This window comes from Hermetia illucens, chromosome 4 (genome assembly GCF_905115235.1).
Source record: "Hermetia illucens chromosome 4, iHerIll2.2.curated.20191125, whole genome shotgun sequence".
Lineage (NCBI taxonomy): Eukaryota > Metazoa > Arthropoda > Insecta > Diptera > Stratiomyidae > Hermetia > Hermetia illucens.
In genome coordinates, this window is record NC_051852.1 from 168,248,565 (window position 1) to 168,262,679 (window position 14,115).

General features: G+C 45.0%; 1 protein-coding gene across 1 annotated transcript in view; it reads left to right on the top strand.

The window, feature by feature from the left end:
* Positions 1-14,115, top strand: part of LOC119656152 (protein jim lovell) — a 126,401-nt gene that overhangs the window by 75,931 nt on the left and 36,355 nt on the right. Inside the window, exon 3 of the mRNA XM_038062487.1 lies at positions 11,086-11,217. Coding sequence (XP_037918415.1) covers positions 11,086-11,217 — 132 coding nt within the window. The remainder of the gene's footprint in view (positions 1-11,085; positions 11,218-14,115) is intronic.

A 14,115-nucleotide genomic window follows, 5' to 3' on the forward strand; every position in this document is an offset into this window, starting at 1 on the left:
GTCGCCTAATCAGCTGCTCCTTCGGACGGACGTACGAGCAATCCCCAAGCAAGTCCGAAACAAGTTCGATGATCTCTTCGTCGAGACCGATGTGGGCGTCGTTGTAACGGGTGGCGTCCGTTGTGACGCCAACCAGCGCAAATTGCGCCTCCAGTTGGCAGAACTACGCCACCGGATTGCACCACTTAAAGGAAGGCACCCTAACCACAACGGCCGCCAACAGGGAAATTGCGCCTCCCGCGGTCTTCTCCTGGCGCGACATGCTTAATCACCTAAAAGGAGAGCGAAAAAATAGGCGCTGGCGGTCTAGTCGAGAAAGTGTCAATATTGACGTTTTTCTTCCAGCCCCCCGTTCAGCTGATTTAACGGCCGTTCAATGCGTCGGCAAAGGCGAATCCTCGATGTCCTTCTGGGTTCACTCCTTCGAGGTGCCGCCACACTATTGTATACTGGAAGGGCTAACGGAAGTAAACGTGCATCCGATGTTGGATTATGCTTTCTGTGTTCTTATATAGGAGTATCACATGGAAAACCCAAAAGTTCTACGCCCTCATCATGCCTGGCCTGAATAATTTTGAACGAAGAACTTCGTCGATGCGCAGGCTAGGTGTACGTCGGTTGCATATTAAAGAAGGTCAATTTCATTCATGGGATCCACTATCCTTAGATGAGCCATAAGCTGGTCATTCCAGAAACACATGGCGCAGAACAGTGGGAGAGGAGTCTTTACATCTCGGAAAGTCCTGAAAGGAGTTGAAGCGCATTTCGACGAATGGTGTACGATGGCATGTAGGCGTGGTTATCGCTATGTGGTCCATTGAAAGTTGGATTGCAACGACATAAACGAAAGAGATGCTCAAAAAAATTGCGGGTTGTCAGAAAAAAAAATACTTCATTCGGTAGGGAATCATTTCCTTCGGCTTAACGAACGTAGAGGTAAATATTAAGGAAAATGCTCCCCCACAGCACACGCTAGTGTTCTCATATTTGACAACCCTATATCCGCATCAGCTTCTTTATGCCTAAAGAATGATCTACCTCACATATCGCATTTTCTTCTTCCTTCTCCGAAGAACAACAAAACTCAACGGCATTTCGGAAAACGATGCGAAATCATTAAGAAAACTTTTCTTTGCTTTTAAAACCCAAGATTCAGAAAATGCATTTGTGTACACTTGTTACCATTGGAAGCAACAGAACACGTCAACTGTTTCCAGAGAAATAGGGAAAGACTGCAGAAAGGCCCACGATATACACTTCCACCAGGAGAGCACGAGAGTCCTGGTTGTTGATATGACGGGGAAGGACTCAAGAAGGATGTGAAATAAAAGAAAAAGAAAGCTTACGTGAAAATAGAATTTGCAAAGGAAGAAAATTTCCAGGAACCAGGAAAAAAAAAAACAACTTCGACACGAAATCCGCTAAAGACAAAAATTTTAAGGAAACTCCTTGAATGGTTGGTTTTTAGCTTACAGGACGAGGAAAGCACTGGCACAAGTTGAGTTGGGTCGCGAAAGTTGCAAGTTGGAAATTGCTCCCGTTTATCAGTCGTGTGCGGCCTTAAGCCTTTTTACCTCCTCCTGTCCTTTTTCTTGAATTTCTACCGTCCCCCGTTGTCGTTATCGTCTTGTGATAATTTCCTTTAGCCACGCCGTTGTCGGCTCCTTTTCCTTTCGCAACAAACATTGCAAATATGAACTGCGGAAAAGATGTTGGACGACTTAGGATTTTTCACTACTCAAACATACATATGTGTGCCGGGGTGCTTTGTTTATTTAGCCAGAAGTTACCTAGTGGCTTTCTTGTCCGGGGGGAGGAAGTATATTTCGGCATATATCACATGTAGAATCGGAGAGTCCTTCTGGTTTTTCGGGTTACAGTCTGCGGATTTCATCCGTATATTGCTTAGATTTTTCAAACTTAGATACTTGAGGATAAACGAGGAATGAGGAATTTTGTCGTATTATTGAGACAACTGACAAACAGGAGGGGATCGGCCAGGACTTTACTTTGCTGTGGGGTCTAAATAGTTATGGATATTTGTCTGCACATTGTCACCATCCATGATCACCTTCTAATCCATATAAAAAGTCATTCATATTCCCAATTATCATTATTGGATTCCGAGGAGGAGCTCATCAGCTTCAATAGATCCATTGAAGGTTGCTCCGGTCCCAATTTCTCCATCAATTGAGCCTAATTAGACATCATAATGCCACTTTCATATCAAAGTGTATTATTCACGGCAAACAATACACATGAGAGTGATCAAACAACTTTCTTCGAGTGTAAATATGCAAAATGGGACGACTATCTCCTCGCCAGCAATGAATAATTGCAAACGTGAAGCAAGACATACTCGTACAAGGACCTGCTTCATTTTTTCGGCGCGGTGGCGGTTTATGCTCACGGGAATATTGTCTGCAGATGGGAAACACCATGCTATCGCTTCTACTTCGTGACTCAGTAGGAGTTCTAGGACTAGAACTTAAGAATGTAATCCTTAATGTGAAATCATGAGCATTGAGAGGATGACTGTAAACGAGGAGCGGAAAGAGTGAGAAGGTAGTAGTGTGTTGTGCCGGTGCTTGACGAAAAATTTTTGGGGGTGCACTGCAGAGCAGATCCTTGGCCCATTGTGAAATGTCGTAGGAACCCTTATTAAGGTTGTAAATACTTCAGTAGCGGATTTTCTTCTTTGGCTAAAAACTCGAAAACGGGAATCAGGATCTAGGAATGAAAGTGATGTAAGTGCTTCCACGGACTTATGAATCGAGAGCAGACTTCAATAGCAATAATCCCTATGATGCGAATCTCCCACACCAGGGACGCGTTGAAAATGAAAGTTAGAATATTTCCTAGCTCAGACAGTTACTAGCCTCCATCATCCCTTGGTGGTCCTGTAATGCAGAAGGGGAGAATGGCTATGTACGTACCAGTCCGTAACTAGATGATGACTGCAAAATAAAATCTCCAGTGCTTTATTGATCGACAAACCCACTGAACAGAAAATACAACTGCCCTATATTTTTGAACTGTATTGAAAACAATAAGATAGCCTCCAGGCACTTGTATCTGTTTTTAAGCCCTCCCTCACTACCCTGTCCCGCGTGTGCATTTCAGTGGGCTCCGTTGAAAGATAGCCATCATCAGCAATTGTATGTGGCGTCCCCTCGTTAATATGTTCACAATCAAATACAATGTGATCGGTTCCTTATGTTCCTCTCTAAATGCACCATTAAGAAAACAGCAATTTTCACTTGAGCAATTGGCAAAATAACAATGATCCAAGTACACGGGCCATGCGCCATTCGCGAATGATTCCACGGCATTGTGGCATCCATTCGCTTTCAAGATCTCAGATACAGCAAAAGAGTCGAGCACAAACGTTAGCAGATACGCCCAATTTCAGTTCATGCATCGAATTACTAGACATAATACAATAATTCGTGTATTCATATGAGCGTGGCGTATGAAACGCACCCACCCACCTATGCAATGTGCCCAGGTTCGCAAAAGTTCGCGATTTCATAATGCAAAAACTCGAGTGCAAAGATGTTTATTGTTTCCGAAAAAGTACCTCGGGGGCAGTTGTGGCATTCACCAAATCCCTGATGAAGCAAGCTGCCCGTCGATGAGTGCATATTACGGTCGGAATGCGCTATGGCTGCACTACCGGAGTTAATATGACCGCGCTATGTATGACCGCGTTGTGGGGAAGAAAACGAAAGTGAATTTGCATAGCTGACGGAGAATTAGGAGGATAAATTGGAAAAGGAAATCTTCTCGTTGAAATCCTCCGAAGGTTGGAAGAGAAAGAAATGAAGTAGTTGGCATTGCTACCGGCAACAATGATTTCAGTTTTTAGGGGTAGGATCCGACCCGTGAGGACTTCTATCTTATCTGACGCTTCTTAGTTTTCCAGCTGCAATTAAATTTTTACTTGGCTTAAGAATTGAGGGATCATGAATGCGCATTTAAGGATCCCTCGGGAATTCTTTCGATGAAACTTTGACCTCTGAAAAGGCGCTTCCTACTGTGACAAACAGTCTAGCCCCAACATTTTCTCAGCAGTCTGTGCACCAAGACTTTCAATCTAAGTTGATCTCATCTGCACTGCCTTCCTACATTAGGGTTGCTTCAACTGGTTCTACATCCCTAATTCACCGGCCCCTATGCGACGAGCCTCCGATCCAGTCGCACTCCATTGCGCCCTCAACGGGACAATATCCGCAGCCTCCTCAGCAAGTCACGAATCGGACCACATCTGCTTTACTTTTTGACGTCGTTCCCATCGCCAACGAAGCTCCACTTCCCATCCCTGCTATATTCCCTGTCACTTCATCCACCTATACCCCGGGCTAAGATGGCATCACCGCCTAAACATCTCTTTATCTCCAGGCAAGGCTTACTTTCTCCTCTGTCCTACATCAAACTGACTAAAGTCAACAACACTGACCAGATGATTGCGTCTTTCAAGGTCACTTATCCTCACGAATTTGACGTCCTCCTCAACCTTTATTTCTGGCCTGAACGTGTATTCATCAAGACATACAAGCGCCCCAATTTGCGGATAAATTTCAGGACAACCCGCCTGCCTCGCCGATCCACGTTTACTCTTCGTCCTTTTTACCAGAGTAAAGTACCAAGTTGGGGGGCCTTCAATTAATCCACGCTGGCTTAGCAACACATGTCATCCGTATCTCCGAAAGCGGGCTGGACGGTGCCATATTAAACTCCGAACTTTTCGAAAGGTACTCCATTTTCCGCAGCGACAGGGACCGGGATGCATTCCCGTTCACCGGCGGTGGGGTCCTAATTGCAACAGAAAATACACTCCCCGCCGAACTAGTCTTCTCCTCCTCTGGCTTTCCTTTTGACTGTGTTGCTCTTCGTCTCCCGTCTCCTCATCCAACTTCCTCCCGTTCATTGTATCTTGTTTATACGTCCCCTGTGCTTGTCCTTCTCACCTGTATAAAGACTTATTTGACAGTTTATCTGTCAGATTCCCTTTCCTCCACTAACCTAATCACCCCATCCTTCCGATTCCTTCCAACAACCTCTATTGTTCCCTTCTACTTGCTTCGTTTATGAACACTTGCTCTGCCCTGAATTTCAATACCACCAACAACTCTTTGGGCTGCACTCTCGATCTCCTCCTTTCCTTCCGATTCCTTCCAACAACCTCCATTGATCCCTTCTACTTGCTTCCTTTATGAACACTTGCCCTGCCCTGAATTTCAATACCACCAACAACTCTTTGGGCTGCACTCTCGATCTCCTCTTTTCCTCCTCTCCACTTCTCTTTACTCGTTGCACACCCCCGTATGTCAAAACTGACGCTCACAACCCCGCGCTTGAATTTGAAGCGAAGTTCCCTCGTTCAAACCCCAAAACCGAGCGAAAATCTACTAAGTTCCACTTCCCCAAAGCCAATTGACGGTCTGAAGTCAGCTTTAGCGTCTTTCAACTGGATTTCATATGTTAAGCAACTCAACATGTGATCAAGCTCTAAGCACCTTTTACAATATTCTGTCCAATCTCCTCTCCTTCTTCCTCTGCTTGCCCACGTTGGTACCCACTGTGAAGATTGTTAATAACATTCGCCTGAAACATGCATTGCGGAAGAAGTTTCGAGCTTCTAAGAATGACGTGATGGCTATGCACTGCACTGTAAAATCAATGATTAAAAAAGTGAATAAAAGGTATTTATTGAGCGTTGAAGCCACACTTGCCAACGGTCACTTGAAACCATTTTGGTTTCACACTCTATATTCTCGTAATCCCACTCAATCTCTCCCCTCTTACATCAGTTCTGTTGACTCCACTGCCAGCTCCCCACAAGAATGCGACCTTCTCCGCACTTACTTCTCCTCCATGTTTTCTCCCTCGATCACCCCGCCCTCTACACCTCTAACTGCAGACTGCTCCGAATGTCTGACCTTTTCCTTAGTTCCTCATTGGTAATTTTGGCCCCAAAGTCGGACTTGGCGCCGATGAGCTTCCTAATTTCTTCCTTAACTGTCTTCTTCTTTTTCTCCAGCTTTTGTCCCGTTCACAAGCGTGGTCGACTCGTCGTGATCTGTTTCGCCATTTTGTTTTAACAAAGCCTAATCTGGATGCAATCGCGACGTTTTCAAATCTACCATCTTAAGCCAACGTTGTTTCGGCCGTGACCATACCATCGTAGACGCGTCTCTCACAGTTTTCCCATGATCACTGCAACCCCATATCGATCACGGATATCCTCATTTTGGATGTGATCAAAGCGTGTCAGACCACTAGTCCAACGCAACATCTTCGTCTCCATTACCGCATGACGCCGTTCTTTGTCTTGTATAATCGGCCAACACTCAGAATCATAGAGAGGAACAGGACGGACTACATTGCGGTAAATTTTAGATTTGGAACGTCCGTTGATACGTCGATCACACTATGCAACCTATTTTTACCTTGTCCACGATAATCAGTTTAATTCCTGTTTCAACTGGCAAGCTAGTGATAGATGTCTGTGTACCTACCTATGTCTTCTTCATTCTCTTTACCGCGCTTTCTTCTATTCCACCAAGGTCGAATACTTCCCTTAAGGCAGTACAGATATCTTCTCGTTTTGTGATCTCATCTAGGTCTTTGCCCTCCATTGAGACCAATTACTTTCGAGCTTTCACATCAGCTTGCTCATCCAGCTACTTCTCCACCTGGCCACGAAAACGTATCCGCTGTCTTCTCGCCGGAGTTTTTTAGCTCCAGTATCAGATCCCCTTTCTGCGTACCCCTGATACGGCTCACACTGCCACCCAGGTCTGTCAATTCCGGACCCACTTTGATTTTCAGAATGATATCCGGGTAAGACATGTCTCCTTTTTTGGAAATAGTGATTATTTGCGGATGAATTCTCTTTTTTTCCATCTGCCGATTTTTGACGCCCACCTTTGTCAACTCTTCGGGCTTACGAGCTGTAGACTCTTCCCCTTTTGTCAAAGTTAGGACGGAAATCGAAGAACTACCTGGAACTTTCGCCGGGGCAGCTTTCTACCGCGAAGAGGCTTTTTTCTTGGATGCTTGCTGGGCACCAAGGGGTTCACTTACTTCGTCCCTACTCCCTTTAAAGCGATCTCATCCACGTTATGTCGAGGAGGCGTCACCTGCGTCTCCCGCGTAACTTTGCCACAAGACCCTTGGACGTTTTTCTTCTCCACTGCCCCAATATAGAACAACGTAATACCATGTATCAGAGCCCTGACATTTTGGTGGATATTCCGCCTCACCTTGATGAACTCATAAAGTTCATTGATGCGTTCCTCCAGTGAAATAAACGTTGTTGCAGTTTACTGTCTTCCACGACCTTCTTTTCTTTTACAGTATCGGTAATTATGTCAATCCGGCACTACCCACTTCCTTTCCGAGTCCCCCGACGAATTTCGACTGCCTAGGAGTAATGTTACCCTCAGTGGTGACCTCCCAAGTTTTGACTTTTGCGAAAAGGATCCTGTGTAGATCTAATTTCCGCTCCACTAAGATATTTTGCAGCATTAGATGCCAAAGTAAACAAGTTTCCCACTACTGAGGCAATACGGCCGCTGGATATTGACGGCCGGGAGCCCGCTTGCCCACTCCCAAAAACCGCCGGTACGGTTAAACAGAACAGCCACAAGAGTCGTCCCTGGTCGGTTATGAAGATTATGTCGCAGCGCTTTGAGTAAATCAAAGCAGCAGTAAACAACAAGATTAAGGACAAATATAGGGTGCCCTTGGTCTAGCAGACGACGTCTCCTGATGAGTTCAACGCAGGCTGTCCTCCTCTACGGTATAGATCTATAGGCTAATGCTCTTGGCAAGGAGGTATGTCGTTAGGGTCGGGAAGCTTTGTGGGTGGCGCCTGCTAACCGCACTGTCTCCAAATCGGCCGTGATGATGATCGTGGAAGTGATTCCCGTTGCCCTTTTAGCTAAGGAGGGCGCAGCCGAAAAGTGCCAAGCGAGGTGGTTGGTGTGAAGAACGGTAACGCACCCTAGATGAGTGATAACTCTCGTGGCAAAATGAAACTAGAGGCAAATGGATTGCGCGGCTCATTGGCAGGCAACTTGGGAGCGTGGCTGAATCGGAAGCATGGCGAGACTGATTATTTTCTCACCTAGTTCTTAAGTAGGCTCGTAGATATTCAGTCTTACCTGCATAAGATTGGAAAGATACGGTCTCGGGAATGTTTGTTTTGCAATGGAGCTCTGGACGACCCCCATTGTACCTATTTTTTCTTATGAAAGGTGGGATGGGATTCGTCAACAACTCTATTTGAACACAGGGGATCACTCTCCAAACAACATTGTCGAGAAGATGATGAGGAACGCTAGCAGGCGGAGCTGTGTTGCCCATTACGTTCGAGTCCTTCTGGTTGCAAAGAAGATAGAGCTCGATCGGTGGAGGAGCCCGATAATAGGAGATTCCTTAAACTGACAGTTTCCTTCCTCCTCTCCCCCGCCCCCGTTGTTGAAAGGAATTCCCTGATCTGAAGGCTCCGCAAGACGGAAAAGTTTACTTATTTATTTATTAAACGGACAATAAACAGAAAAAATTCCAGTTACATATTGCCCTCAGAAGGAGGAAAAGCAAAGGTTGTTGTTTACACAAAAACTAAAGTGCGAAAAGGAGTTCACGGGATCAAGTGTAATTCCGACATAGCGTCGGGATCGGGAAATCATCGAGCTCGAAGAAGATTCTACGTTGTTAGAGATAAGGGAGACGAAAAGTACAGAGGCGAGCGGGATAGTCAACATAGGGGAGGTTCATCTTAAAGAAGAGCGAGCGGGTGAGTTTGCCCTGTATCTTCGCTAGGCCAATACAATCACAATTATGGAAGGGGGACCAAACCACGGAACAATTCTCGAGGATACTTCTCAAGAGGGAGTTAAAAAGCATTATGGAGGGCTGGACCAAGGTGAAATCAATACAGGAACGCAGTATGAAACCTCACATTTTGGGAGCACGTTTGGTGATATCGAAGTAGTGGCTGTCAAAACGGAGCTTCTCGTCGGAAGTTATGACCAGGTCGAGCATAGAGTTCAGATAGGACAGAGAGCAACCAATAAGAGAGTAGGAGACCGGCGTGGAAGAGGTTTTAAGCAAGTAATTTATTGTGTGGCATTTGCTGACATTAAAAGCCAACTTATCAACTATGCACCAATGGACCTAAGTATCCAGATCTGCCTGCAGGGAAGCGCAATCCATTTGGGACGAAACAGAGGAAAACAACAAATGGGGACAGAGGGGAGGTCGTTAAAAAAGAATAAAAATAGATGAGTTCCTAGAATGCATCCTTGTGGCACACCAGAGGAGGGGGAGAAGTACTAGAAGTGCAACCATCAAAGGAAACGCTATAGGATCGGAAGAAGAAGTGGAAGGCATGCCATGTAATAAGTAATGAAGGAATGTTGAAAGAGGCGAGTTTGGACAATACTATCCCGTAGCTACCGGAATCGAAGGCCTCGTGTAAATGACGTGGACCCCCTGCCGGCATTTGGGGCATTTGGCCACAAAGTTTGTGAAGTCCAGACGATTAATAGCAGTGGATAGACGTTTTATGAAGCCGTGCCGCTTCTTAGCTATAAGGTGGACGAAGTAGATGGTGAAAAAGTCATTGACGTACCTCTCGAGGATTTTAGAGCAGGATGGGAGAAGGAAAATAGTGCGGTAATTCTCAGCAAAAGTGTGGTCATCGTTTTTGTATATGGGAAAAATAAGGGCTTCTTTTTAAAGGCTGGGAAAATGGCTAGCCCGAAGTAATGTGACAAATGATTCCAGGCTATAATGAATGTGTGATGCGCGGTGTCTCTAGTGAACTGGTTTAAGGAAACCAAAACGTAACACCGTATCCGTCGCTAGTAGTGATTTTTTTATGCAAATATCGATATTTCGGGAACAACTTGTTCCAGGCTAGCTTTCTGACGATGGGGACGTGAGAAAAAACTGTGTTTCCGAGGCCTGCATTTTTGGTATGGTTTCTGGTTGTCCTTCTCATAGTTAATTTTTATCCACGGATGGGTGTTTGTTTCCCACCTACTCGGTTTGCGCACCAGCATGTCCATGCACGCAAATTTTCTGATGTGTACATGTGCATGCCCATAAAGCATCTACTGAGCGTTCCCTTATCCGCACGAAGGTTCGCACCTGATGGAAGATTTGGCAACTGCACACACCTTCCTAACCTTGTCATTCCATAAAATGATACTATATCTCCTAATTCATCAAGCGCTTTTGTGGCTCTCAACAAATCTTTAGCCCATTGATTCGCACAAGCCGTGATCACGACTCAGTCTTGGGCTCACCATTGAGAGAATAACTCCCTTGATAGTCCTATCCTGCCTCATAGTTAAACTGGTCTCCTGTTTTTTTTCTGCACTACTGTCAATTTCAGAGGAACTGGTATTCCGAAAATTTCTGCAGGCGTTGTAGGTCCACCACATTTACGCCAAGGATATTATCCAACCTCCAGTTTTTAAAGGGAGTCTTCAAAGTGTCGTCCACTCCCGCCAATGTTTCTGCATCAGATCGGTTTTTTTGGGGTGCGGTGCTTTTAGAATTTTATCAAAAATCAGATGGAAGTCCATTGCACCCCCTCGTTCTGTAATTTTCAGAATTCAGAAAGCTACTTTCCCGCTTGTTTTTCACAATGTTCTGTTTAGTAGGCTGGATTTCGGATTTCGTCTCTCTTTGCGTTACACGGGGGTTTATGGAACGTCCTTTACCTTTGGCATTTGGGATTTTATTCTGCGCTGCTGCATTGCTGTTTCACTAAGTCACTTCTCAAGGTCACCACCCTGTGTGGTACGAGTATGGGAGTAATTTATGGTCGCCCACCAAAATAGGGTGTTTGTTTTTTAAGAAACTGGTCACGAAACTGGTCATGCAAAATTGGTGGTGTGAAAAGGATATAATATTTACTGAGTATGGGTACATAAACTATGTACGCATGCTCCGATTTATCCCTTTCCTTCAAGGATTCTCTAAGTTGCAAAGATTTCACCAATGCATACATTCATTCACTTATTAAACGCGTACTAATCATATCAACTTGATCATTTCTTTCAGTGTTCGGACTAGATTCACCGCTTGGACTGTTCCCGCCTGGTATGGATCCTGGAAAGCTATACAACCCTCTCATGGAAATGTCGGATCCGCGAGGTTTGCCCGGCGATCACCCACCATTCCTCAAAAAGAAAAGTAAGTACATAGATGTTAACTGCCGGTCGTAATGATAGAGGCGATCCCTCTCATGTATTATTACATTTTTTATCCATTCAACTTTGTAGCAACATCGTACATTCTATAAGGTGTTCGCCCTTCACACTATCAATCATAAAAGTGAATATTTGCCGCTGCAACCACCCGTGGAATCCCTGCAGTTAAAGTCCTAATACTTTAACCTTTCCAGGTGAATTTTGATCAATTACCTTCCAGATCGCGGTAACTGATTCTAAAGAGATGAATACGGGCGCGGGTACAGGTCGTCATGAGTGCGAGTGCGATCCGCTGTTGAATGTGAATGGATCCATCCTATCATTCTGTAGAAATCAAAACAAGGCGGCCGCCAGTTTCACCGCGACTAATGGTCGAAATGATATTTTCACACCTGAGTTGGCTACCACCGCTCTCCGATCAAGCTAGGAATTTCCTTGGACTCAACTTATGTTGGATGGTTCACTTCTTCGCTTTTTTACAAGAAGCATCACAGGCGTATTAGCTTGGATTGTGTTTTGAAAGATAGTAGATACTTCAGCGGGAGAGGTGCTTCTAAGTATGTTGGTAGCGAGCCATTTTTTCAAAATCGTTTCAAAACCTAACGTGCTTTGGAAGGAACCTTTCCAAAAAGTGCGAATGTAATGTGGGGATCGGCTTGAAGCATTGTGAATAGCATAACCAATACCAGGTTTCCCTGCTGGAGAAGGAACCCCTGCTTAAGAACCACTGGTTACAAAATATCAACCGTAACCGTTCTGCACTTAATGTTACTTGATTGTTTCTTTCACGCCAGCTACCTTTCTTGCTGGATAGTAGTTCCACGGTTGATTGAGTGTAGTCAGCTCGGATGTTGACATACAAATTCCCTGCCCCAGTCGTGATCACCTATGCATATCGGGATTATCGAAATTCAGATCAGAAGCATATCGCACCGGATTGCATGTAGTCAAGCGACAACGCAGCCGTCAACGTTTTCCTAGCAGAAAATAGACGGGGTTTCACTCAGCCCAATCGGCCAATCGATTATCACACTCTGCGCTTTTTCTGTATAATTGCACTCGCACTCCACCTGAGAGGTAAGGTGATGACGATCAGGTAATCTTGTCCATGTCCAGATCTCCCCCTGAGACACCGAAGTCCATTTATTTCCGTTTGGCTGAACAAGACACTTTTCTTGATTTCGTCATTTCAACCGATTGTTTGAGTGAAAAATATTTCCCTGTCCTACTGCTTTGATATCTTAAGATACAACAAAGGGAATACACAGATATACGGTAGAATATCTGAGCAATTAAAGTAACATTTCTGACTTGAGGGCGATAAGATCAAAATAAAAACATAAAGATTGACGTGACGATCACAAATAGGTAAAGTGAGTAGCCAAAGCCTGAGGTCTTTGGGATTGAAGTCTTTGGGGTATCATTAAGATTATCGGTAACTAGCTAACATGGGAATCTTTGGGGGTGGTAGCATTGTTGAAAAATGTTTGTTTTGTTCGCTGGATACGAGTGTCATTAAAGATCACTTGTAACTTTCCTTTATTTGTAAGAGACCCATTTTTACTCAATTTCAATGGAATGAACTCGGCTCTCATAGTGTCTACTTTGGTGTGATTTTTTAGATAATTTCGTGATGTACAAATTAAACGATTTCTCAATTGAATTGTGTAAGTAGAAGAAAATGCATTAATGCATGGTAAATTATATAATTTATCTTTGGATTTAAAAAAAACAAAGAATTACTTTCGATCACGAGAGCTCCTGTACCAGACGCGTGCAAATGCATTCAAGATTACGGCGATCTGCACGGGGCACTGGCCCATAGGGGACCATGCCGCTAGGCTCGGCTTACCCTACAACTCGCATTGCCGAAGCTGCAGAGAAGGAAGGGAAACCCTCATGCACTTTCTCTGCGATTGCCCGGCTCTGGCTCGAGTCAGGCTGCGGACACTGGGTAAACCATTCTTTGGGGACCTCAGTGAGATTTTTGGTTGCAGGGTCGGAGAGCTGCTTTCCTTCGTGAATGCTACGGGCTGGCTCTGAAGATCCGAGCCAGCTGGACTCCGCTTCCCTGTTCCTATAACAACAGTCACGGTCTTAGGAGTTTGTGGCATCAAAACGGCGCACCAAAGCGCTAATTGGACTCCTCGGAGCGGCCACTGATACCTACCTACCTACCTACTTTCGAAGTAAACTTTTGAGGAAAGGGAAACGTCCTATTTCGCACTGCCTGCGAAATACCTAAGTAACCAGAAGGATCGTATACCCGAAGGAACTTAACGAATTAAGCCTTAACTTACAGTTAATGGCTTCTGTGCGTGGAGAAAGGGTACTGTCGGCATTGTCCAGAACAGTGGCAACTAATCAAATGCTAGAATTGAAAAAATCAAAAATTTGACTGACGGTTTCGTCCAGGGCAGAGGCAACTCATCAGACGCAAAACAGCTTGACTTTCTGAGGAGTTGGACTGGTGTATTTTAGGATTGGGTAGAGGGATTTGAAGGCACCTGTTGCACGGTTCAGAGCCTTCGTGATATGCGGGACGTGGGATAGGCGGGAGTTAATTGTCACCCCAAGGTAGGTGACTTCCTTGACGGTTGGGATGGTGTCGTTGTGGATCTTCAGGGATAGGGTTGAAATGTCGTTCCTCATTTTCGGCGTCATCTTAGCGGTACCATGGAATACGATGGTTTCGCACTTTTGTGGGTTCAGGGACAGTTTCCAGCGGGTGAAGTACCGGTAGAGCTCGTCCAAATAGGAATTCAGGCGGGCTTCACCGGCAGGGATGTTTCTGGTGGAGGTGTAGAGGATGAGATCATCCGCGTATTGAAGGATTCGGATTGGATTTGGGTGTGGAGTTGGTTCGGGAAGGTCTGCAGTA